Source organism: Typopeltis vanoorti, chromosome 4 (genome assembly GCF_054136105.1).
Source record: "Typopeltis vanoorti isolate ZY-2024b chromosome 4, IOZ_Tvanoo_1.0, whole genome shotgun sequence".
NCBI classification, from domain to species: domain Eukaryota; kingdom Metazoa; phylum Arthropoda; class Arachnida; order Uropygi; family Thelyphonidae; genus Typopeltis; species Typopeltis vanoorti.
Window position 1 is genome coordinate 128,207,396 of NC_143552.1, and position 23,010 is coordinate 128,230,405.

At 36.1% G+C, this 23,010-nt stretch overlaps 1 protein-coding gene across 1 annotated transcript in view; it reads right to left on the reverse strand.

The window, feature by feature from the left end:
* The window catches only part of LOC150107667 (ATP-dependent DNA/RNA helicase DHX36-like), a 63,382-nt gene that overhangs the window by 19,493 nt on the left and 20,879 nt on the right, over positions 1-23,010 (reverse strand). Inside the window, exon 3 of the mRNA XM_090392163.1 lies at positions 7,778-7,920. Coding sequence (XP_090248289.1) covers positions 7,778-7,920 — 143 coding nt within the window. The remainder of the gene's footprint in view (positions 1-7,777; positions 7,921-23,010) is intronic.

Consider the following 23,010-nt stretch of genomic DNA (forward strand, 5'->3'; position numbering starts at 1 on the left):
CTAACAGTGTCAAGTTCTTTCCTAATATCCTTGTTTTTAATATGATATTGCCATTGACCATCTGTTCACACCCCTAGTCTTTCTCAGAACTCTCATATCTGTGGTCTCTAAGTCTAGTCTTCGGTCAAGTGTCTTATTTCTAACCCAGCTCTCAGATCCATAAGTTAAAATTGGCTTGAACACCGTGTTGTATACAGTTAATTTAGTGTTTTGACAATTTATAGTATAACCAAGTGAAAAAAAACTTTCACGACTTTCACTACTTGGATATAGAAGCTAATGACTTCTCATCAATTGCCTTAGTATCCCATAATGCAAAGCACATATTCTGGGTCTGGCTTCTACTGATGAGATCTCAGTAAAGGTCAAACTGATTTGGATAGTAGCCTTTCCATAATGCATGGCATTATACATGCCCATAAGAATATTTTTTAAATGCCTTTGTTACTTCCTGAACTGATTTGATGGACAGTTCAGCAAGAACTGATGGCCAAAAGAAACACGAGTATACAGCACCACGAGGCCTCATGCTTTCTGTTATTCATTTTTCTAGAAGAGAACCGCTATAAACACTTTAAAGCAGTATAAGAAGAAAAGAGTGCCTGATGCCACTTGTGTAGAATAAAGGGAGCACAAAACAGTTTGGAAATTGCTGTTCCACGTGCTTACCTTATGGTAAGCACATGGCCAACAATATTAGTTATGTGTAACTCAACCAAGTAAACTATTATGTATACAGCCCAACACCCATTTTTTTAAGGTAACTAAAAACATGAAACCAGTGTCCTTACTTCTCTTAAATAATTGTGGGAATAAGCATTCCACATCTTAGTCATCTTATCATCTTTGTGCCACATGACACATAAGGCTGAGATCCATTTCTTCCAGATACCTATCTTGAGCCAATTCAGCTTCTCTCGCTGCTAGCCATTCTTTTTGTCATTCTCTGCCAAGATAATTTAGGCCTTCCCCTTTTCCTTCTAGGATCCGTATCAAAGCTATTCTTGAAATCTCACTGCTGTCTAATTACAGTACATCTCCAATCCATTTCCATCTGCATTTTTTTATTTCATCAGTGATACTTTTTTTTTGCACAGTCAGCTGTGCAGAATTCAGCTGTGTTAAATGTTGGGGCCAAATTATTTTTAATATTTTATGCAGACATTTTGTTTGAAAACTATTTAATTTAGCTTCCTGTTTTTTGGTCAGTTTCCATGTCTCTGATCCATATAATATGACCTTAACATTGATATTGAAGATCTTTATTTTAGTTGTATTATAATATTTGGATGTTTTGCATATATTATTCAATTTTCTGACAGCATCAACTGTGTTTTAATAAACACAATCAATGATGACTCTTACAATTTGCAGTAGTATACATGAATATCTCATTTCAACAATGGGATATTTATTCATGCATGATACCTATCACTGCAGTACATACATATGTATCATAATTCTTAATACTGACTACAGCACATGACAATTCACCTGGCTGAGTTATGTAAAACTTCTGGGTAATGTTTATCATGTGTTTACCATGGGGATGCAACCACCAGAGCTGCAGTTTTTAAATCTACTCATACTGCCACAATACCTAAAAATTCAACGATGAAATACTATTTTTATTATTACATCAACAGTTAGGAAGGCATGTCATATTTTTCCATCAGCACACTGTGCCATCAAATTAAAGTTTATTAATGTCACTTTAACTTGAAGGCAATGTATCCCAAATTTGCAGTACCTGCATACCCCCCCCTCTTAAAATTTTAAAAGGGATATGCAAGTACTGCATATTATCTCTCAGGTAAAGGCCATTTGGGAGAAGTTAAAATAACATTTCATTCATACATAAATAATTATAAAGGTATTTATTTTTAAACATTTGCATTACAATAAATGACAATCATGTGAAACATTTTTTATTTATTAAATACATATTAAGTTATACAAATTGAACATACATACATACATACATACAGCAGAGAGATTTTGAACCATACAGTTGGAATGAGATCAAGCTGTTAACCAGATGTGCACTAAAACAGGTCAGTCAATGCATGCCAAGAGACATATTTAGTTTTAAAATTCCTTTAGTTTTTTTTAGTTATTGTAAATTAATTATAGAATTGACCTGCACTTACTTACATGTGACAATACACATTAGTAATAAAAATATAAAAGTAAAAAAAAAAAAAAAAAAAAAAAAAAAAATGGTAATTAAAATTTAAAAAAAAAAGAGCTGTGCCACATACTCCCTAAAGACTTTTGATGTACCCCAGTATATCATTAGGAAGCACTATTCTAAGGTAATGAACATTAAAGTCAACTAACGAAATAATCACTAGTATTAATGTTAATAATAAAAACTGGGATTTTAATTTCATTAAAAATATACTACAAAAAAATTAAAAACAGCACACTCACTGACATTAAAAATCCAAGTTTGTATTACAGTAATAGCACACTGCTAAAAAAGTTCTTTTGGGGGGAAAAAAATCTGATTCTGCTATTGTCAATCAATAACTTGCTTGTTTTGTCACCTGAGCAAGCAGCTTTCTCTCTCAAGTTAGATGGGATCACCATTTCAAAGTGTTAGCAATGATGGCACAATAAATTCCTCTTTTTTATTTAACAAATCTTGCATTTCACAAAATGAACAAAATTTCTAGGTTTTGAATGTCTTCCTTTCTAAGAAACTACTTTCTTTTCCAGTTCAAGTCCACTTTATTATTATCATCATCAATATTATTAACATTGCACCTCCTGTGATGAGTCTTTTGACTCCATGGAGGTCTGAAAAATATCAAACTGTGTCTTAAATTCATTCACAGTATCTGTACTTACCACACTTTCAGATAATACATTCCACTCACCAACCACTCTTCACACAAAAACCTTGTCATCACGCACTTGCTCACACCCTCCTTATATTTTCTCCAGAAACCACTTTCTCTTTCAGTTCAAGTCCACTTTATTATCATTATTAAAATTAGACCTCCATGGACAAAAGTTTCATCAGAGAAGGTCCACATACTATCATGCAAAAAATCATCAAACTGCACTTGTCACACTTTCAAGCAATGTATTCCACTCTTTATGCAAACAGTTTTCTTCTCATTCCACTGCTCACACCCATCCTTATATAGTTTTTAGGGGATGGCCTCATGTTCTATCCTTGTTTCCCCTCTTCCCTATGGAAAAATCTTCTCCACATTAATTTGGTAACAACCCTTCACAAACTTATACATCTTAATAATATCTCCTCTCCTCCTATTCACAAGACTCTGTAAGCTGCATTCCCTCAATGTCCTCACCTGACACCGACTTAGTACACCATCTCTAACTTATCTCCTTCTTGAAAACCAGGCGACCAAACATGCACATTTACATCTAGATAATTATTTACTTTATACAAATCTATCCACTCACGGCACATAATTCCCATATCTTTGATACAGCAGAAGAAAGAAATTATTTCCATCAATAATGATTCTTTTAGTGACTGATTCAATCTCTTTCAAACAACAATTCAGTTCCGGATGCATACATTTTTTTAGATTTTTTCCATGGTTACTATTTATCAGAAATGCATCACTAATTTTCCTATTCTCCTCTAAATCACCAGTTAAGATTTACAGTAACAAGCCATCTCTCATGCATAGAGTGATCTTTTGAAATGTTCATCCATCCTTTGTCGATTTTATTTAGCTGTTTATTCAGTTTCTTCAAGCTCAGAGGACAATCTTTCTTAGTCTTCATTTATTCCTTCTACTGCTGACTTTTGAAACACTCCCTCACCTTTAATATACAGTTCCTAAACATACAATCTACAGACTTTTCTAATATTATCAAGCTTCCTCTTTCTTCTCTGTTTTCTGCTATATACAGTACTACTGTAATATACAGTACTGAACAAAATAATTCGAACAAGCCAAATATTCTTCAAGTTATTGGTTTTGGTTTAGTGTTTGTTTCAGTTCACAATAATTTTGGTTCTGGTTTCCATTCAATATTTTGATTGAGTTCTGTGTGGTTTAACTGTCTCCACGATGTTTGTTAATAGGGTTGTGCATTTTTTAATGGTGCAAACAAGATGATATTCGTAGTGTTTTATTCATTTTGTGTGGCTATAAAATTGTTACATCTCCAAGAAAGCGTTCAAAAATATGAAGTCTTTCTTAACACATCTATGAATCCAAGACAAACTGCCAATGAGTGTGGTGTTAATTTCATCATCATAACGAACCATAGGCTCATTGCCCGTTGATGTCCAATGCCTGCTTCACTATCTTCTTCCACCTTTCTTTGTCCAGTGCAGAGTGTCGCAGTTTTTGTACACCCATTCCACACCAGTCTTTTATATCGTCTATCCATTCTCTGTATGGTTTACCTCTTCTGTTTAAACCATCCAAAATACCAAACATAAATATCTTTATCTTTCAGTCCTCACTCATTCTACAGATGTGTCCAAATAATTGCAGCTTCTGTTTTATAACCTTCTGCATTAGATTCTGTTTTGGTTGTATCTTCCGATAGAGCTCTTCATTGGTGATTTTCTGTACCCATCCTATTCTTAGAATCTTCCTGTAAGTTCTTTCAAATGCCAAAATTTTTTTCTTGATTCCTTATTTCTTACCCACGTTTCAGATCCATACAGTACACTGCTGAAGATGCATGTTTCCAGTACTCTTAGTTTTGTTTGCAGGCTGATCACTTTACTTTTCCAGATGTTATCCATGGCCTTCAGATTTGTTCTTCCCTTTGCAATCCTGATCTTTCTTTTTTTTTTTTACAATCCAAGTCATATGTCAGTTTACTTCCCAAATATGTGAATTGTTCTACATTTTCTATATCAGTTCCATCCACTTGTATCTTTTGTTTCATGTTCTTCTCACCAAATACCATTGTCTTTGTTTTTTCCAAGTTCATAACAAGTCCAAATCTCTTCCCTTCCTCATTTAACAGTTTCAGTGTTTTTTGTAGTTCTCTTTCATCTTCTTCAATAATAACAATGTCATCTGCAAATCTCAGATTGTTAATTCTCATTCTGTGTACAGATATTTCTTTGCCATCTTCCTTCAGTTTGTCCATTGCTCTTTCTAAATGTGCAATGAAAATGCTTGGTGATATTGGGTCTCCCTGTCTAGTACCTCTGCTTGTTTTAAACCATTTCCCCAAATCATCACCTATTCTAACTACTGCAACTGCATTCTGATAAACATCTTTTAATATAGCTATTAGTTTTTTTTATCAATTCCATAGGATTCCAGAACTGCTAATGTCACTTTCTGGTCAATACTGTCAATATGTTTTTGTTTTTTCTCTTAGCTTTCTCTGCTATTAACCTCACTGTCAAAATCTGTTGAATTGTAGTTCTATCCTTCCTAAATCCTACTTGCTCGTCTGCAGGGTATCTTTCTGTCAATATGATCATCATCACGTTACCAAGTAGACTTATCAAGGCAATTGTTCTATAATTTTTACATTCTAGCTTATTTCCTTTCTTGTATAATGTTACTAATATTGATTTCACCCACTCCTCTGGCATTTTCCCTTCTTTCCATACCATATTACATAGTTGGTGCATTTCTGTAACCATACTTTCACCACCATATTTAATCATTTCTCCAGTAATGTTATCGTTACCAGGACTCTTGTTGTGTTTTAGCTGTCCTATTGCTTTCTCTACCTCTCCTCTTAAAAAGTCCATATCATGCTCATTACCTGGTGGTGATATTTGCTTCAATTCTTCAGTCAGTTTCCCAATGCTATCTGAATCTAGTTTTTCTTCATATAACTCACTACAGTATCTTGTCTACCGCTGTACAATTTTTTCTTTATTCATCAATACTTTGCCTTTTTCATCTTTAATTAATTAGTGGTCTGTTTTGGTTGCCACTTTCTATTAACGGTTCTGATCATTTTGTATACCTCCCTTGTTTTGTGCTCTCCATAGTGCTGGTCTATATTGTTGCATTGGGCTTCTAACCATTTCATCTTATCCATTCTGACTGCTTTTTTCACCTCATTACACTTTCTTCTATGTTGCTCTTCTATTTGTTCTGATGTATCCCTTCTTATCTTCAACATTTTTTTCTCCTGTACTAACTTCAGTGTTTCTTGTGTAATCCATTTCTTCTTGATCTTCTCTTCTTCTGGTACTGTTTCTTCAACTGCATCTTCTATTGCCTTCATTACTCTTTTCACTCTTAAATTCAAGTTTTTTTTCTTTCTACACACTTTTAAGTTTCTCTTCTAACACTGTTCTGTACCTTGTGTTGATTTGGGTACTGTTAATATAATTTTAAACGGCTTTAGGTAGACAGGTACCTTTTCTCCTGCCAGAAAAGGTAATTTTGGGCAAAAAAGAAAAAACTACACTTACTCAAGATCATTTACTAGTTAGGAAAAGAAAAATGTATCCAAGATTGTCTGCTGTAGGCTTAAATAGAAACTTGGCAGCTAGTGGGATTAATGTTTCTGACATGACAGTCCATCAAATATTGTTGGAAGTAGGGAGAACTGCTCACAGACGAAAAAAGATGAAGGCTATGCAGAAAAAGAGGCTAGTGGGCAAAAGTGTACAAAAATGGGACTGTCGAGAAGTTCATATTCTCAGGTGGGAGCCATTTCTTTGTTCAAGGAGAAATAGTACCCTGTGTTCACAAAGCAGCTGAGAAGACCTCTCCCACCCACCTTCAACAAGCTCCTAAACACCCAGTTAAAATGATGTTCTGGGGTTGTTTTACACAAGATGGTCCAGCGTCACTTGTACTTGTTGATGGTATGATGAAAAGTGACCAATACATAAAAAAATTAGAGAAAAGAGTGGTCTCACAGATCAAGAAAGACAAAGAGCTCATCTTCCAACAGGATCTTGCTCCATGCCACACTTCAAAAAAAGTGAAAAAGTTTCTCAAAAATCACATCCAATTACTTTCAGTGGCCAGGTAACTCTTCTGACATTCACCCAATAAAAAATTTGTGGGCCATGAAAAATAGACTTGGAAAATTAAACTGTGATACAAAGAATAACTTAATACGATCCATTATAAAAATATGGTTTTGAGATGTAGAAATAAGAAAAATGTGTTCTACATTGGTAGAGTCAATGCCTAAGTGAATTAATGAATTTATTAGGAACAAAGGAGCACATATAAATTATTAGGTAAAGTTTGAGTTTAATTTTTGTACTTATTTTCTTAAATTTTTCTTTAAAATGTAAGTGTTTAGATTAATATAGATGTTACTTTAAGTCTATCTACTTCCTCTATGAATTTATCTACTTTATGGTAGCAAGTACCTTCTTCAATCTGATAATCTTTTGTAACTTTTAATTATATATAATTACATTTTTATTTTTTATTTTAAGTTTTTCATGTAGTACTATCATTATATCCTGTAGAACCCCCTTGAAGGTATATGTCAGGAATTTGATTTTTTAGTTAGGAAAATATTGACTGTTTTTTGTTATCTTACATTAGCTAATAAAGTGGTGCTTTTTTTAGAATTTTCTTATCGTTTAACTATAACAGAGACAAAAATTTTACAAATAAACATCTGCAGAAGATGAGTTTTTCATTCTTCTATTTTATTCATAAAAATTTCATGACTCTCCTGTGAATATCACCAAATTAAATCATATACTAGGAATAATAAAAATAAATCAGGTGGATTTTCTGAATCAAAATGAAAATAAACATTTAACTAAAATAGGATAATTTTTCTTCAATAAGTAAGTCATCAGAAACATATAATTCAAACCTACAAAAGGCATTCCAATGGGAGCCTGTTCCTCTCTTTTGGCACGTGCTTTACTCCGCTGAGCATAAAACAACCCAATTTCTCTACCTTTTAAATGGGGAGGATGGCGTGACTTTATCTTTGAATGTTCCTCCTGCTGCCTTTGACCTAATTTAACAAGTAATATTCTTTTTTATTATTAAAAAATTTTAATTATGATTTTTTTTTAATCTCGATGCATGTTTTTAGCAAAATTTTTGTAATTCTTTATGCTATTATAAAAACAGAGTATTACGATACTCATGTATTTATTTAAAAAATATCTTTGAACATATAGACACAAGAAGTTTATTTATAAATTCAGATATTTTGATGCAAAATTTAAAGATTATTTTCAGTGAAATGACAATTCAAAAAAAAAATAAAAAATAGAATAACAACAATGGATTTCAAAAGATGCAAACCATATGCCAGAGTGAAAAGTAATGGTAGATATATGGTAGAATGGCTGTGTAGAAGAAATGGGGGCGAGTTTTTAGATGTGCGGAGTGAGTTTGATCGCAGAAAAGACTTGTATAAGAGGGATGGCCTGCAATTGAATTCCTTTGGCATCAGGAGCCTGGAAAAATTACTTATTGGTATGAGACCTATTGCAGAGAGTCAGGTAAACTAAATCATCAAGGGAGGAATCGAAAAATTGTGTGTGAAAGTTCAGCTATGGTAAGCAAATGTGATAAAGATATGAATGTCTTCGAACATGGTTATGTATGTGGCAAAGGGGTGGAAAAATATACTTTGGGTTTAGACCTTTTAAATATGTTTGGAAAGGGAAAAGAGAAAGTTCTACAACAAGGCCAAAGAGACTGCATATCTAATTATAAGAATTAGGCTAGTTGGTAATTTATTATGTCTATACACAAGAAACTGAGACGGCAAGGGATCTTGGCATATTGGTGAATAGGAATTTGAAATTCAAAGATCACAGGGCAAAATTTGTAAATACAGCTCAGAGGATAACTGTGATGTTGAAGTGAACCTTGACATGTAAGATAAGGAAGTCATTTTTGCCTCTTTATAAGGCTTTGATAAGATCACACCTTGATTATTGTGTGCAGATTCAGTCTTCCAGATTCCAAGGGAATAAAGAAGCTGTGGAAAGGGTGCAAAGAAAAGTAACAAAGATTATATCCCGATTATGGGATTTATATTATGAGGACAGATTGCAAGTATATGGATTACAGACTCTGGTTAACAGGAGAAAGAGGGGTGACATAATGAAATTTTTCATTATATAGAAGGTGGGGAGAGAACATGGGGCATCTATGGAAGTTAAGTTTGTTCACAGTCAAGAAAGGGATAAGAGCTAGGTTTTTCTCTTACAAAGCAGTGAGTGAGTGAGTGGAATAGTTTGCCTTTAGGGGTAGTGAGTGCATCTAGTGTGAATGAATTTAATGAGTCCTTGACTCCCTGGAGGTCTCAGATAATAATAATAATAATTAAAAATTTTTCTTCTAGGACTCATCTTTACATTATTATTGTTTCAAATTATTCAAAGAAAGCACTCAAGTGCTATTACATTACCCTAATTTAAACTAGAATGACTGTTTATTCAGCTAAAATTTAGGAAAGTCAGATCCTTACCAACCCAAAAACATTAAACTTCTTTTTTTAATTATTATTATTTATCTACTGCACTGTTTTATTCTTGCATGCAGCTCATATCTTCTGAAATCCATTGTTATTATTCTACCTTTTGGAATTGTTAGTTCATTGAATATGATCTGTAAATTTCGGATCAAAATATCGGATTTTATAATTAATAAACTTCTTGTGTATGTATGTTTCAAGATACGTTTGGCTATGTTACAAGTGTCTCTAAAAGCTCATTTATTATGCATTTAAAAATAAGTCTAATACACAAGGTAAAAAAAGCAATAATAATAATAATTAGATCATGAATAATTAGGTCTTCACTTTTGTGCACAAACTGTTCGCTTCTAAATGAGATCAGAAATATTTAGAAGCTGTGAGCCTCCCATTTTACGGGGAGGTAAGGCACATCCCAATCCCGTCTAATTTTATCCAAGCTCAGGATCAGCATGGCTGATGAATCAGCACCATGGCTGGGTCTTGTGTATTCCTGACTGTAATCCATGTATGGTTTACAGGGCCAGTTTGCCTGTTCTAGGTGACAAAAAAGCTAGTTTCTAGGTGAAAAAAAAAAAAAAAACCTACCTCCATATGAGACTGGCTAACTCACCTGTTGTCGAAAGAGACCAGATAAAGGTTCCTCACATCACAGATGGGAATCAAACCCAGGTCTTTCTGACCAAAGGGATTTGTCTATACTGATAACTTTTTACGACTCCTATGTTTTGAAAGTCAAATATGATTACTTTTATCAAGCCAAAAAAAAAAAAAAATTAATATTAATTAAAACAGGCTTGCTTACTTTTCATAAGCTTTAACACTTGTACCGCAACAGCTGCCTGTTTTCAGATTTCATTCTCAACGATTTTTCCATTCCTCATCCTGTAAACCTCTTTTCTCCATAGCTCTCACAATTATTCCTCTCCATGTAGCCTTGGTCTTTCTCTTTTCCTCCTTCCAGGGAAGGTGACCAGTTTATAATTCTCAATGGCCATCATTCTCTGGATGTGTGCATACCATTTCTAAGCATGTGCATTCATCCTCTCTATGACAAGCCATTCAACTTCCATCGCTGTTCAAATATATACAATCCTCAGAAAATCCATATGGGTGACTCTCATACTTTATCTGAAGTAATCCATCCCTGCAACTTCTACTTGCTTCATTTGGCTGTTAACGAGGGTCTAACACATACATCCATAAGTTATTATATTCCCTTGATGTGAGTGATATACCCTTACTAACAGTCAAAGCAAGCAAATAGATGCTGTGGGGAGTTGAACACTCACATACACAGGTCATCATAATCCTCTCATGATTCAGCTTCTTAGATTTCCTTGAAATCGTATAACTCCATAAAACATGGTTCAACTAATTATGTGAAACACTACTTGCCATGTAAAAAATGTACTTGCCCAAGAACCTGCATTTTTTTTTTAATGATACATCCCAATATGGCAACAGGACACCAAGTGATTAGTAGTCCTGCATCTGTGATTCCTTAAATTAAAAATATTTTGTTTAAAAGTTATTTTTTATTAAATAAAAAATGTTCTATTTTGTCCAGTCGGCAGTTTCTTACCAGCTGTCAAAATCTACTTGATCTGTGCAAGTAGACAAACATTTGTTGAGCTCTTCCATAAAATATCATTCATGGTTCTAATAAATGTTCATGCCTGTTCAGGTCAAAATACTATGTCCACTTCACATCGGCCAGACTTATCCATCAAGAAGCCCAGATACTTGAAGGCACCCACAGATTTTACGGAGTTAGAGGATAAAATCCTCTAACTCCGAATCTGATGTACTACACCGTGAACTATTAAGAGATTGGTTTTTAACAGATTAACTTACATGTATCCAACTGGTTTCTCATATCCTTCTTGTCCTGATCATAAGCAAAAAAAGAATAGAATGTAAGATTTGTACTACTATGGATGCAGCCATTCCAAGGCATTGCCTATTCCAATCCTTCAAAGCTGCATCTAAGTACATCTTAATGTTGGTGAAATCCAGCATCTAGCTTGAGCCACTTGCTAGTATTAAATTCCTCTGAAAGGTTATCTTTATATCAGACCAAGATCCCTGGTACATCTACTGCAACTGACTGTTCCTTCTTGCTCTCTTCAAATGCTTGCCAATTTGTCTTTCTTGGGATAGTATCATAAGCTTTCTCCAGATCCATGAAAATCAAATAAAATTCTTTATTCTTAGCAACCATTTTTTTCCAATATCATCATAATCATCATTATCAAATATCTGATATGACCCTCAGGGGATGTACAGGATAATTATGATAGTACTACACCATTACTTCCAATCAACAATTTTCCTCCAAATTAATCCATTATCTGTCAAAACTGCAACATGAATATGTGGATGCTTGGAGTGCGTTTGAGAGCAGAGAGGAATTGTATGCAAGAGACGCCTGCATTTGAATGAGGAAGGATGTAGGCATCTGGAGAGATTGCTGTTCTGAATAAGTCAGTGTGTCCCAGTGTGGATGGTAGCAGGGGTGGCCTCTTGTGGGAATGGGTACTTGGGAGAAGGGGAATGACATCAGGTAATGCTGACCCCAGTGGAGTCTAGAGGGGATAATGCTGGGTATAGAAACAATGGCATTTTTATGCTTTATACCAATGCCAGGAGTATTCAGAATAAGGGAGAGGAATTGGTGGCACTGATAGCATCAGCCTGGCCAAAGATTATTGGGATCACAGAGACGTGGTTGACAGAAGAGGATATAATAACAGGAATAGAAGTTGCTGGGTACAGCATTTTTCGGCAGGATAGGAAGGGAAAGCGTGGTGGTGGAGTACTGCTTATGATAAGTGACGACCTATGTCCTCTAAGAGTCAAGGCTTTGGAAGGCTGTGACACTAATGATTTTGAAAGCATATGGTTCAGGTGGAGGTGGGCAAGACAGGATATTTAGTGGGGTGTTGCTACAGACCAAGGAGCACAGAGGGTGGGGCCCAGGAGATGTTGAGACAGTTGAGCATGGCAAGTGTAAGAAGAAAGATTGTTATGGGAGATTTTAACTACAGCAGTATAGATCGGGGAAAGGAAGATGCATGTAGCAATAAGGAAATGGAATTTCTAGAATTCTTGAGGGACAAATGTCTTAGGCAACATGCAACAGAGGGAACAAGAGATTCAAGAGCTTTGGATTTGGTTATAGCATAAGAAGAGCTCATAATAACTGGGATGACATCTCTCCCACTAGTTGGAGAGAGTGGCCATATGGTTTTGACTTGGAATATGAATAGACATGCGGGAGTATCAAAGAGACGAGAACGTATGTGGAATTATAAAGCAGGTGATTATAATAGTCTTAGATGTCAACTTGGGGAAGTTTCATGGAGGGAGGAATTGGAAGGCCAGGATATCATTAGTGCTTGGGAAATTGTGAAGGAATATTAGCAGCAATGGTAAGCTGTATTCCAAGAGTGAAGAGGAGGACACAATTTGGAGTAAAGTGGATGACAAACAATATTAAACAGGAGTTACATGCAAAAAAGAGGCTATGGAAGAGATATAAGGAGACAGGTGAAGAGAAGATGCATGAAGAATATAAGACACAGGCCAAAAGAGTGACTAGTATGTAAAGAAGGCAAAACTGGAATATGAGAAAAGATTGGCCCTTAGAGCCAAGGAAAATCCTAGGGAATTTTTTAGCTATGTGGCCAGTAGGAGGAGAAATGACTGTGGAAGAATGACATTGTGGGATAAAAATGGGAATAGAGTGACTGATGTAGAGGACATACTGGACTTGTTCAATGAACACTTTATTGGAGTATTTCATCTTGGAGGAGTCAATTTGAATACCAGAGGGATAGACCAGGTTAGAGATTCAGAGGTGCAGGAGGAGAATGTGTTCCACACACTGACTACTCTGGATGTCAGTAAAGCTGTGGGACTGGATGGTATTTCACCACGAGTTTTGAGAGAATGTGCTAAGGAACTGACAGTGCCCTTGACCTGACTTTTCAATGAAAGTCTTGCTGTGGGAAAGGTGCCCATGGAATGGAAGAAAGGTAAGATAGTGCCATTGCATAAGGGCAGTAGCAGACTGGAAGTTTCTAATTATAGGCCAGTTTGTGTGTTATCAGTAGTTAGTAAGATCTTGGAGAAAGTAGTGAGGGATCATATAGAGCATTGGGCAGATGAGGGTAATGTTATCATTGAGAGTCAACATGGATTTGTGAAGGGGTGCTCTTGTTTTAGCAATATGTTAGCCTTTTATGATAAAGTTACAAGAGCATTAGATGAGGGAAAGACATATTCAGCCAATGCCTGTGCTAAGTCTAGGAAAATGGCAGTATATGCTTTTCCCTTACAATGTGGTACCCTGTCAAATACCACATGATAAGCTGATATTCAAGTTGCAGCACATGGGTCTGGATGTCAGATTGGTCAATTGGATTCAGGATTGGCTGTCCAATAGGTATCAGAGAGTTCTGTGTGGTGGGGCAGTTTCAAGGAAGCAGAGGGTTAGAAGTGGGTTCCCACAGGGCTCAGTACTGGGACCTATATTGTTTAACCTTTATATCAGTGACTTTGTCAGTGGATTGCAAGGGGATATTCAGTTGTTTGCGGATGATGCGAAGCTGGGAAGGATTATTAGTAATAGTGCAGATGTGGTAGCCTTGCAAGAGGATTTGAATAAGCTAGATAGATGGGCAAATGAATGGGGTTTTCAGTTTAATGCAGCAAAATGTAAGGTCTTGAGGTTTGGGACACATCGATGAGACACTGCATACTCTATGGGAGGAGTTAAACTGGAGGAAGTAGGGGAGACAAGAGATCTGGGGTTGATGATTGATAGAAACCTGAAATTTAGGGGACATATTGCAAAGGTTGTGAAGGTAACACAGAGGATTGCTGTAATAATGAGAAGGACACTGACCTGCAGAGATAAAAGGGTTATCATTCCGTTGTATAAGACTCTGATCAGACCACACTTAAACTATTGTTCTCAGATTTAGTCCCCAGGATTTGAAAGGGATAAATTAACTGTGGAAAGTGTACAAAGGCGGATAACAAAGATGGTGTAGGTACTGTACAATGTTAGTTATGAGGATCGGCTGAGGGAATGTGGACTGCAGAGTTTGGTGGATAGAAGAAGGAGAGGTGATATGATTGAGACTTTTAAACTGTTGAGAGGTGGTTACAGGGTTAACACTGGGGAGTTCTTTCGCTTGGTTGAACAGCGGAAAGGAGTCATGACAAAGGGCCATCCCTGCAAGTTACGAAAGGAACCTGTGCGAAAGAGAGTGAGGAGTAGTTTCTTTGCATGGAGGGTGGTTGAACCATGGAATGCATTGCCTGATGGAGTGGTGAGAGCAAGAACGGTCAATGCGTTTAAGGAGTGGTATGATAGACTTTGTGTTTCCTAGGAGGACCTCCCTCGATTAGTCTTGATAGACTTGTGTTTCTTAGAAAGGACCTCCCACGATGAGTCTTTTGACTCCATGAAGACCTGAATAATAATAATAATAATAATCAGATGTTATATTAATGTCTTTTAAGGCACTTTTTACTGTTTCAATCTATCTACAACTTCCTCTGGGTCTTTTTCCTTACAACCTGGCAAAGAACACTTGTTTTTTAATCTTTCATCTCTTTCTGTTTAAGTGCCCATACCATCTGAGATTATCCCTACTAACACATTCCGGAATGCTAACAATGGCAGGTTCTTTCCTAATATCCTCATTTTTAATGTGATACTGCTATTGATGGCATCTGTTCATTCAACTAATCTTTCTCGGAAGTCTCATATCAGAGGTCTCCAATCTTTGATATCAGAGATTGGAGACCTCTATCAAGTGCTTTATTTCTAACCCAGCTCTCAGATTCATAAGTGAAAATTGGTTCGAACACTGTCTTGTATAATTAGTGTTTTGACTAATTTCATTATTATTTCTTATAAATTTATTCAGCAGACTTCCTACTAGACCAGCTGTACTTATGTTGTTGTCTATTTCCATATTTAATTTGCTATCCTTAGGCAAGATGTGTAGTGTTGGAAAGGAGCTCCGAAAAAGATAAGTGTAATTTGAGTAATAATCTGCAATATTTCTTGAATTTTTCAGTGTTGTACTATTTATTTTTGAGAACGAAGTGTGTCTGCATGATTTATTAAATTGTTAGATTTATTATTTATTAAACAGAACACAATGGCAGTACTTAAAAGGTCAATCACACGGGTATTGACTGGTGCGACTAGGTGAGGGCCGCGAAAATCAAGTGACATTAACGACATACACTTTTTAAAATTGATCGATGTTGTGAGTGTAATATGTATGCATGGCAGAGTATAAGGAATGTTTTTGTGGAGAGAATGGACAAGAGACAAGGCACATCAATGCGAAACAAAATGAAAGATAAAAGATGGAATAAATGAAAGAAACGGAAATGAAACAAAAGCTACTGAAACTGATGACTAAAAGAATGCAAGAATGTAGAAGAGAAAGTTAGCAAAAGCAAGAATGTAGAAGCAAAAGTAAGAATAGCAAAAGTTAGTGAATGTAAGAATGTAGAAGAGAAAAGTTAGTGATAAGGGAGTGAAAGAAAGCCTGAATGAGGAAATGAATGAACAAAGGAAGGGTAATTATTATGGGCAATTTTAATTATGGTGGTATAGACTGAAATGAAGAAATAGCATTTGGGAATAAGGCTACAGGAGTGACAGAGTGAAATTGTCAGAATGCAAAATATGATGAAACAGTTATTGAAAACGAAAAGTGAAATGAGGAATAATAATAATATTATTATTATTATTATTCAGGCCTCCATGGAGTCAAAAGACTCATCATGGGAGGTCCTTCCTAAGAAATACAAAGTCTATCATACCACTCCTTAAACCATTGACCGTTTTCGCTCTTACCACTCCATCAGGCAATGCATTCCATGGTTCAACCACCCTCCATGCAAAAAAACCACTCCTCACCTCTTGCTCACAGATTCCTTTCGTAACTTCCAGGGATGGCCCCTTGTCATCACTCCTTCCCGATGTTCAACCAAATGAAAGAACTCCCCAGTGTCAACCCTGTAACCACCTTTCAACAGTTTAAAAGTCTCAATCATATCACCTCTCCTTCTTCTATCCACCAAACTCTGCAGTCCACATTCCCTCAACCGATCCTCATAACTAACATTGTATAGTACCGACACCATCTTTGTTATCCCGCCTTTGCACACTTTCCACAGTTAATTTATCCCCTTCAAATCCTGGGGACCAAATCTGAGAACAATAGTCTAAGTGTGGTCTGATCAGAGTCTTATACAATGGAATGATAACCCTTTTATCTCTGCAGGTCAGTGTCCTTCTCATTATTACAGCAATCCTCTGTGTTACCTTCACAACCTTTGCAATATGTCCCCTAAATTTCAGGTTTCTATCAATCATCAACCCCAGATCTCTTGTCTCCCCCTACTTCCTCCAGTTTAACTCCTCCCATAGAGTATGCAGTGTCCCATCGATGTGTCCCAAACCTCAAGACCTTACATTTTGCTGCATTAAACTGAAAACCCCATTCATTTGCCCATCTATCTAGCTTATTCAAATCCTCTTGCAAGGCTACCACATCTGCACTATTACTAATAATCCTTCCCAGCTTCACATCATCCACAAACAACTGAATATCCCCTTGCAATCCACTGACAAAGTCACTGATATAAAGGTTAAACAATATAGGTCCCAGTACTGAGCCCTGTGGGACCCCACTTGTAATCCTCTGCCCCACCATACAGAACTCTCTGATACCTATTGGACAGCCAATCCTGAATCCAGTTGACCAATCTGACATCCAGACCCATGTGCTGCAACTTAAATATCAGCTTACCATGTGGCACTCTGTCAAATGCCTTCGCATTTGACTAGCAGAGCTGTGTGAAGAGAAAGGAGTACAGTTTGTGGATGTATGGCATGCGTTTGAGAGAATTATAGAATTATACTGGTGTGATGGGTTGCATTTAAATGGCTATAGAGTGAGAATATACTGGAGAAAGTGTTGCTAGATGGAGGTATATGCTGCATGCAAGAGATCAAAAGTAATAGAGGAAGTGAAAGAAAAGGAGAGTGGTAGTGAAGAGACAGAAGTGCTTGGAAGTGGAAACAGTCATAGTATGAGAGATGAAAAGAGAACAGGAATGCAAGAGAAACAGGGAGACATGGCATAGGAAGAGTGGATGCTGAAAGTAGCACAGAATGTGTATATAGAAATGGAATATATCGCAATGTGGGTGGGAAAGTTGAGACTGAGCAGATATATGTGGTAAACGGTGAAAAAGGTGATTGGGCAAGAGCAGGTATGGTGGGGAAATCATAACCAACAAGTGGCTTGGATAGCACTGGTTATAAACCTAAAAGTGAACTGCTGTATTTATTTACAAACACCAGAAGTATCAGGTGGATGAAATGCTTTCAGTGACTGAGTTTATTTGTCCAAGAATCTTTTGGAATAAGTGAAACATGGATGAATGAATTGAAGATGATGTTCTAACAGGAATAGAAATGGAAGGATACAGTATTTTTTGAGAGGATAGAAAGGCAGTGGAAGTGTGCTGCTGATGATAGCAAGAGAATAAGTTCACATAATGTAGACATGAAAGAGAAAAATAGTGGCACTGGTTATCAGGCAGTGTGGTGTAACATGGAAGTTGACAGGAAGACATATTTAGTTGGATGTTGCAAATTACAGACCAGGGAATGTGGAGGGTGGTGGTGATGAAATGAATAAACAACTTGGATTAATGAACCAAAGAAGGGTAATTGTTATGGGCAATTTTAATTATGGCAGTATAGATTGGAATGAAAAAACAGCATTTGGGAATAAGGAAAATGAATTTCTTGAGAGAAAACTATCGCAGTCAGCATATAAAGGAGGAAGGGCATGTGAGGATCAAGAGTTTTAGATCTGGTGATATCATCAGGGGATGTAATTGTGAGTGGGGTTTCACACTTTCCTCCAGTTGGTGAGAATGAACATGAAATGATCACCTATGTTGTGGCTAGCCATATGCTGATTTCTGTGAGGAAAGGATATATGTGGAATTATAAGGCTGCTGACTTATATGAAAAGCTTAGGAGACAGCTTGAAGCTATAGCATGGAATGAGGAGTTGAGCGGTAAGGAAATAAATGCTGCTTTGGGAACTGACAAAGAAATACATAACAGCATCAATGTGTGAATGTATATGGAAGTGCAGTATCCTATAAAAGGAAGGTCACTAGTGGTGTAATGCAGGTGTGAGTTTTGGGACCATTGTTGTTCAATTTGTATATTAATTATATTGGGATGGGTTAATTAGTGATATGCAGCTGTTTGCAGACTATGCAAAATTGGGAGGAGAAATGCAGAATCAAGCAGAAATTATGGCTTTGCAGAAGGACTTGAATAGACTCATGAATGGGCAGGTAAGTGGAACTATCAGTTCAATGTTGCAAATTATAAGGTTTTGAAATTTGGTAAGCAACAATGGGATGTAAAGTATACACTTGGTGGGGGAAACTTTAAAGGAGGTACACCACTCCCAGATTTCTTATTTTCTCAATGAGAGATCTTTGATTGGTGGTGGTGGACAAGAAGCTGAAATTCAGGGGCCATATTGCACAAGTTGTGAAGACATCACATTGGATAATGGCAATGATGTGGAGGATCCTGTCATAAAATAATGACATTGTATAAGGCCTTGATCAGGTTCAAGATTGTATTATTGTGTATTATTGTGCACTGGGTTTTCATGGTGATGAGGACACTGGAAAGGGTCCAGAGAAGATTCACAAAAGTTGTCAGTAGTCTCTGGAATGTGGCGTATGAGGACAGATTGAGAGAATGTAAATCACAAAGCCTCATGAACAGGAGGAAGGGGCGGAGGATATCATTGAGACATATAAGCTAGTCCGGGGTTATCAGGTTGACATGGATGAGATTTTTCATAAAATAGGAGAGGGGAAGTAGAACAAGAGACCATCGCTGGAAACTGTATAAAGAGGGTGTGAGGAGAAGGTTCTATGTATGGAAAGTGGTTGGTAAGTGAAATGCATTGACTACGTGTGTTGTGAATTTAGACTCATTGAATCATTTTAAGGGACAGTTGGATGATCATTGTGTGAAATAGTGTGTATCCCCAGGATGAGTCTCTGATTTCATGAACGTCACGTCTGATTAACATCAAATCATCTTCCTGTAATTCCTTGAATTCTAACTGCTGACTTACAGATTAAATAGAGACTATGTATTATCCAATGTAATATCCCATTTACACCATATAACCAGACCATTTTGAAGAATTTCCTCTTGGCACCTTGTCATATTCGTTTTCCATATGTACGAAACTTAAATACAAATCCTTGTTATATTCCCAAGATTTCTCAACTATTTGTCTTAAAGAGAAAATCTGATTCTGACAACCTCTATTGGATTGAATCCAGCTTGTTCTTCACCAAGCTTAAGCTTCCCTTCCACAATTGTTCTTAACTATTTCTTGTTTCTCAAATATACTTGTATAAATCTTACCAGCTATCTTTCCACATTCATGTTTGTGATGAGTTTTTCCTACTTTACATATGGATTTGTATTCCTCACTGCATTCCTGTTAGGAGTTTTCTACCACTGTGCTGACACTGCTTGTTTCATTTAGCAGTCTTTCAAATTAATTACTCCAAACATCTAGAATATCTTTATCTTCGGTTTTTCATGTCACCTTTATTATCTCTGATTTCTTTTACAGTACTTTTTCCTCCATTTCTAAACTTTTTCAATAGCGTCCAGAATATTTTGTCACCTTACTGAGATTTATTTTCTATGTTCTTACCAAAGTCTTCCCATGACATTTGTTTAGCTAGTTTTACACGGTGCTTCGCTTTCTTACATTTTTCTCTGTATTCTAAGAGTAAGAGCACAAGATGACTTACTTGCTAAGAACTTTCCATATGCTTTCTTCTTTTCCTTGACTCCTCTTTAACTTCCTGAGTCCACCATGATATTCTGATTTTTCTATCCTTACAGACAATCTCACCACATGCCTCTCTAGCTGAATCAATGTTTTCTCCAAGGTTTGCCACTAAATCTCCAAAGTTTGGTTCTTGTTTTCAAACCTTTTCATTTTTTCTTCAATGAGGGTTGTGTATTTTAGTTCACATCCGAAAGCTACTCAACTATGATTTGTTTTAAAACTTAGGGACATAGCAGTGTATTTGAACGGTGTTATAAAAAATGTTTTTTTTTGTTGTTGTTTTCTCCTTAATTATATCCTATACATTTTTATAATAGTGCTTTTGTGTGATAGCCAGACTGGATATAATTACTGTACTGTGCTACTGTGGTTCTAAAAGTGCTTGTTTGCTTCAGCTGTTAATTTGATTAACATGGAAGTGCTAGTTAACATTATAAAAATCGCTGCAGTGGCAGCAAAAAAAGCATACACCAGCAGTGCCGAAGGTCTCAACTTGGAGATCAAGTTTTTCTCTGGGCTTTTTGCAGTGAATAGGATGCAACAATTGCTTTATGTATGCATCCAGAAACATTAAAGATTTATGTAGTATTAGATTGAACAATAGAAAGGAACATATTATAGTATGTGAGAATTGCGATGAAAGGTTAGGACGTTCCAAAAATGAGAATGATGTTACCAGGAATGATCAGAAAATGAATAGAAAAATGTAATAACAGAAGTGACGTGGAAGAGCATAGGCAAGAGTTAATGAAAATGAAGAGTCAGGTTAAATGTATGGAGGAGGAAACTGAACATTTAAAGAAGAGAATAAGAGGAGCCACTGGAAAGAAGAGCTATTGAAATTTTAAGAGATCACAGCAATTTTCAATATATATAACAATAACCAAATTAAAATAAAAATAGCTACACAAAAATCTGAATTACAGAACATAAATGCAGGTGTCCAACAAGAATGTAGTCTATCGTCACTCCTCTTTAATTTCTACATTAACAATATTATAAGAGAGTGGAGGGAAACAACCAGTTTTGGCATTCAAATAAATTTTCACCAACACTGATACAATATTATTTGCCGATGATCGGGTTCTAATTGAAGATAACCAAGATTCACTACAGCAAGCAGCCTTTTCATTATGAAATAACAAAAAACATACAATACAGAAATCTCCACTTCAAAAAACCAAAGTCATGGCATTTAAAGGTCAAGATCAAGACCCAATTAGAAGCAAAATTTGCATCTATGATGATATTATAGAACAGGATAATACATCTAGACTACCACTTATCTTATGAAAGAAAGACATGCAACATAAAATAAATAACAAAAACTATTAATCAGATATTCAATCCAAATTTGATAAACAGGAATAAGAATCCATAGCTCAATATCTATCCTATCCTAACATATGGTTCAGACCTAGACCATAACTCAAGCTGATAGAAAAAGACTGCTAAGCTCTGAAATGAGATTCCTGTATAGACTTCAAATAGATATAATGAGATGTAATAGACTTCAAAAGAAATAGCAATATCTTAAAGGAACTTGAGGTGATATCTCTTAGATTACATCGATCTTTATAGAGAAAGAGAGATGGAGACAACATACAGAAAGAATGAGTGAAAGAAGATTCCCCAGAGAGATACAGAGATATCGACCTCAAGGGAGAAGGAATAGAAGACGGCCTTTGAAAAGATGGGAAGAGAGACCATAACAGGCCACTAAGCCTATTACTGGAAAGGAAGAAGAAGAAGAAGAAAAAGAGAATAACTAATGTAAATGACAAGGAGGTTAATAAGAAGAAGCAAGTATCTAAAAATGATAGAGTTGCTTTATATGGTGACTCAATCGTTAAAGGTGTGGTAAAAAATAAAGTACACAAGATACGTTTCACAGATGGTACAATATCAGATGCTTTGCATAGAAGGAACAGGTGCCATAATTAGTGGTAGTAGTGGGCACAAACTACTTGGATAGTGAGGCAAAGAATGTAGAAAGGGATTTGCAAGTGATGGATAGTAGTGTTGTTGGGAAAGTGGTTAGGAATATTTATGTTATGACAATAGTGAACTGGAAAGAGAGCAATGATACTGAATGACAAGATGGCTGAATTGTGTCAGGGGGATAGTGAGCGTGTTCAATTTGTGAATGTATGGAATGAATTCAAAGAGAAGTTAGAATAGTTCAAAGGTGATGGAATGTATTTGAATGTGGTTTGGTGTTGGTCATTTGCATGGATTGTTGTTTACTAAGAGTACACAGGGTCCATACGAAATTAGTATAAATTAAATATTTAGTTTAATCCTATATCCAAGTGTAAGAAAACAAAGTTTGCACCTGAAGTATCTTCAGGACTGGAGCAACTTGTAGCAAAGGTGGACTGAGTTCTCTCACTTTCCTTGGTATCCTTTTGGCAACTGGCATATGGAAATATGACTTCTGCATTGCTTCAACGTTGGTGTCACCTCTGGGTCTGACTCCCACTGAAGAGACGTCAACAAAGGTCGAAACTGGTTTAGGTAGTGACCCCTTCCCGTAATACATAGATTTATACATGTCTACAAGCAGATGTGCTTTGCATTATGGGATACCAAGGAAAGTGATGAGAACTCGGTCCATCTTTGCCATGAGTTGCCCCAGGCCTGAAGA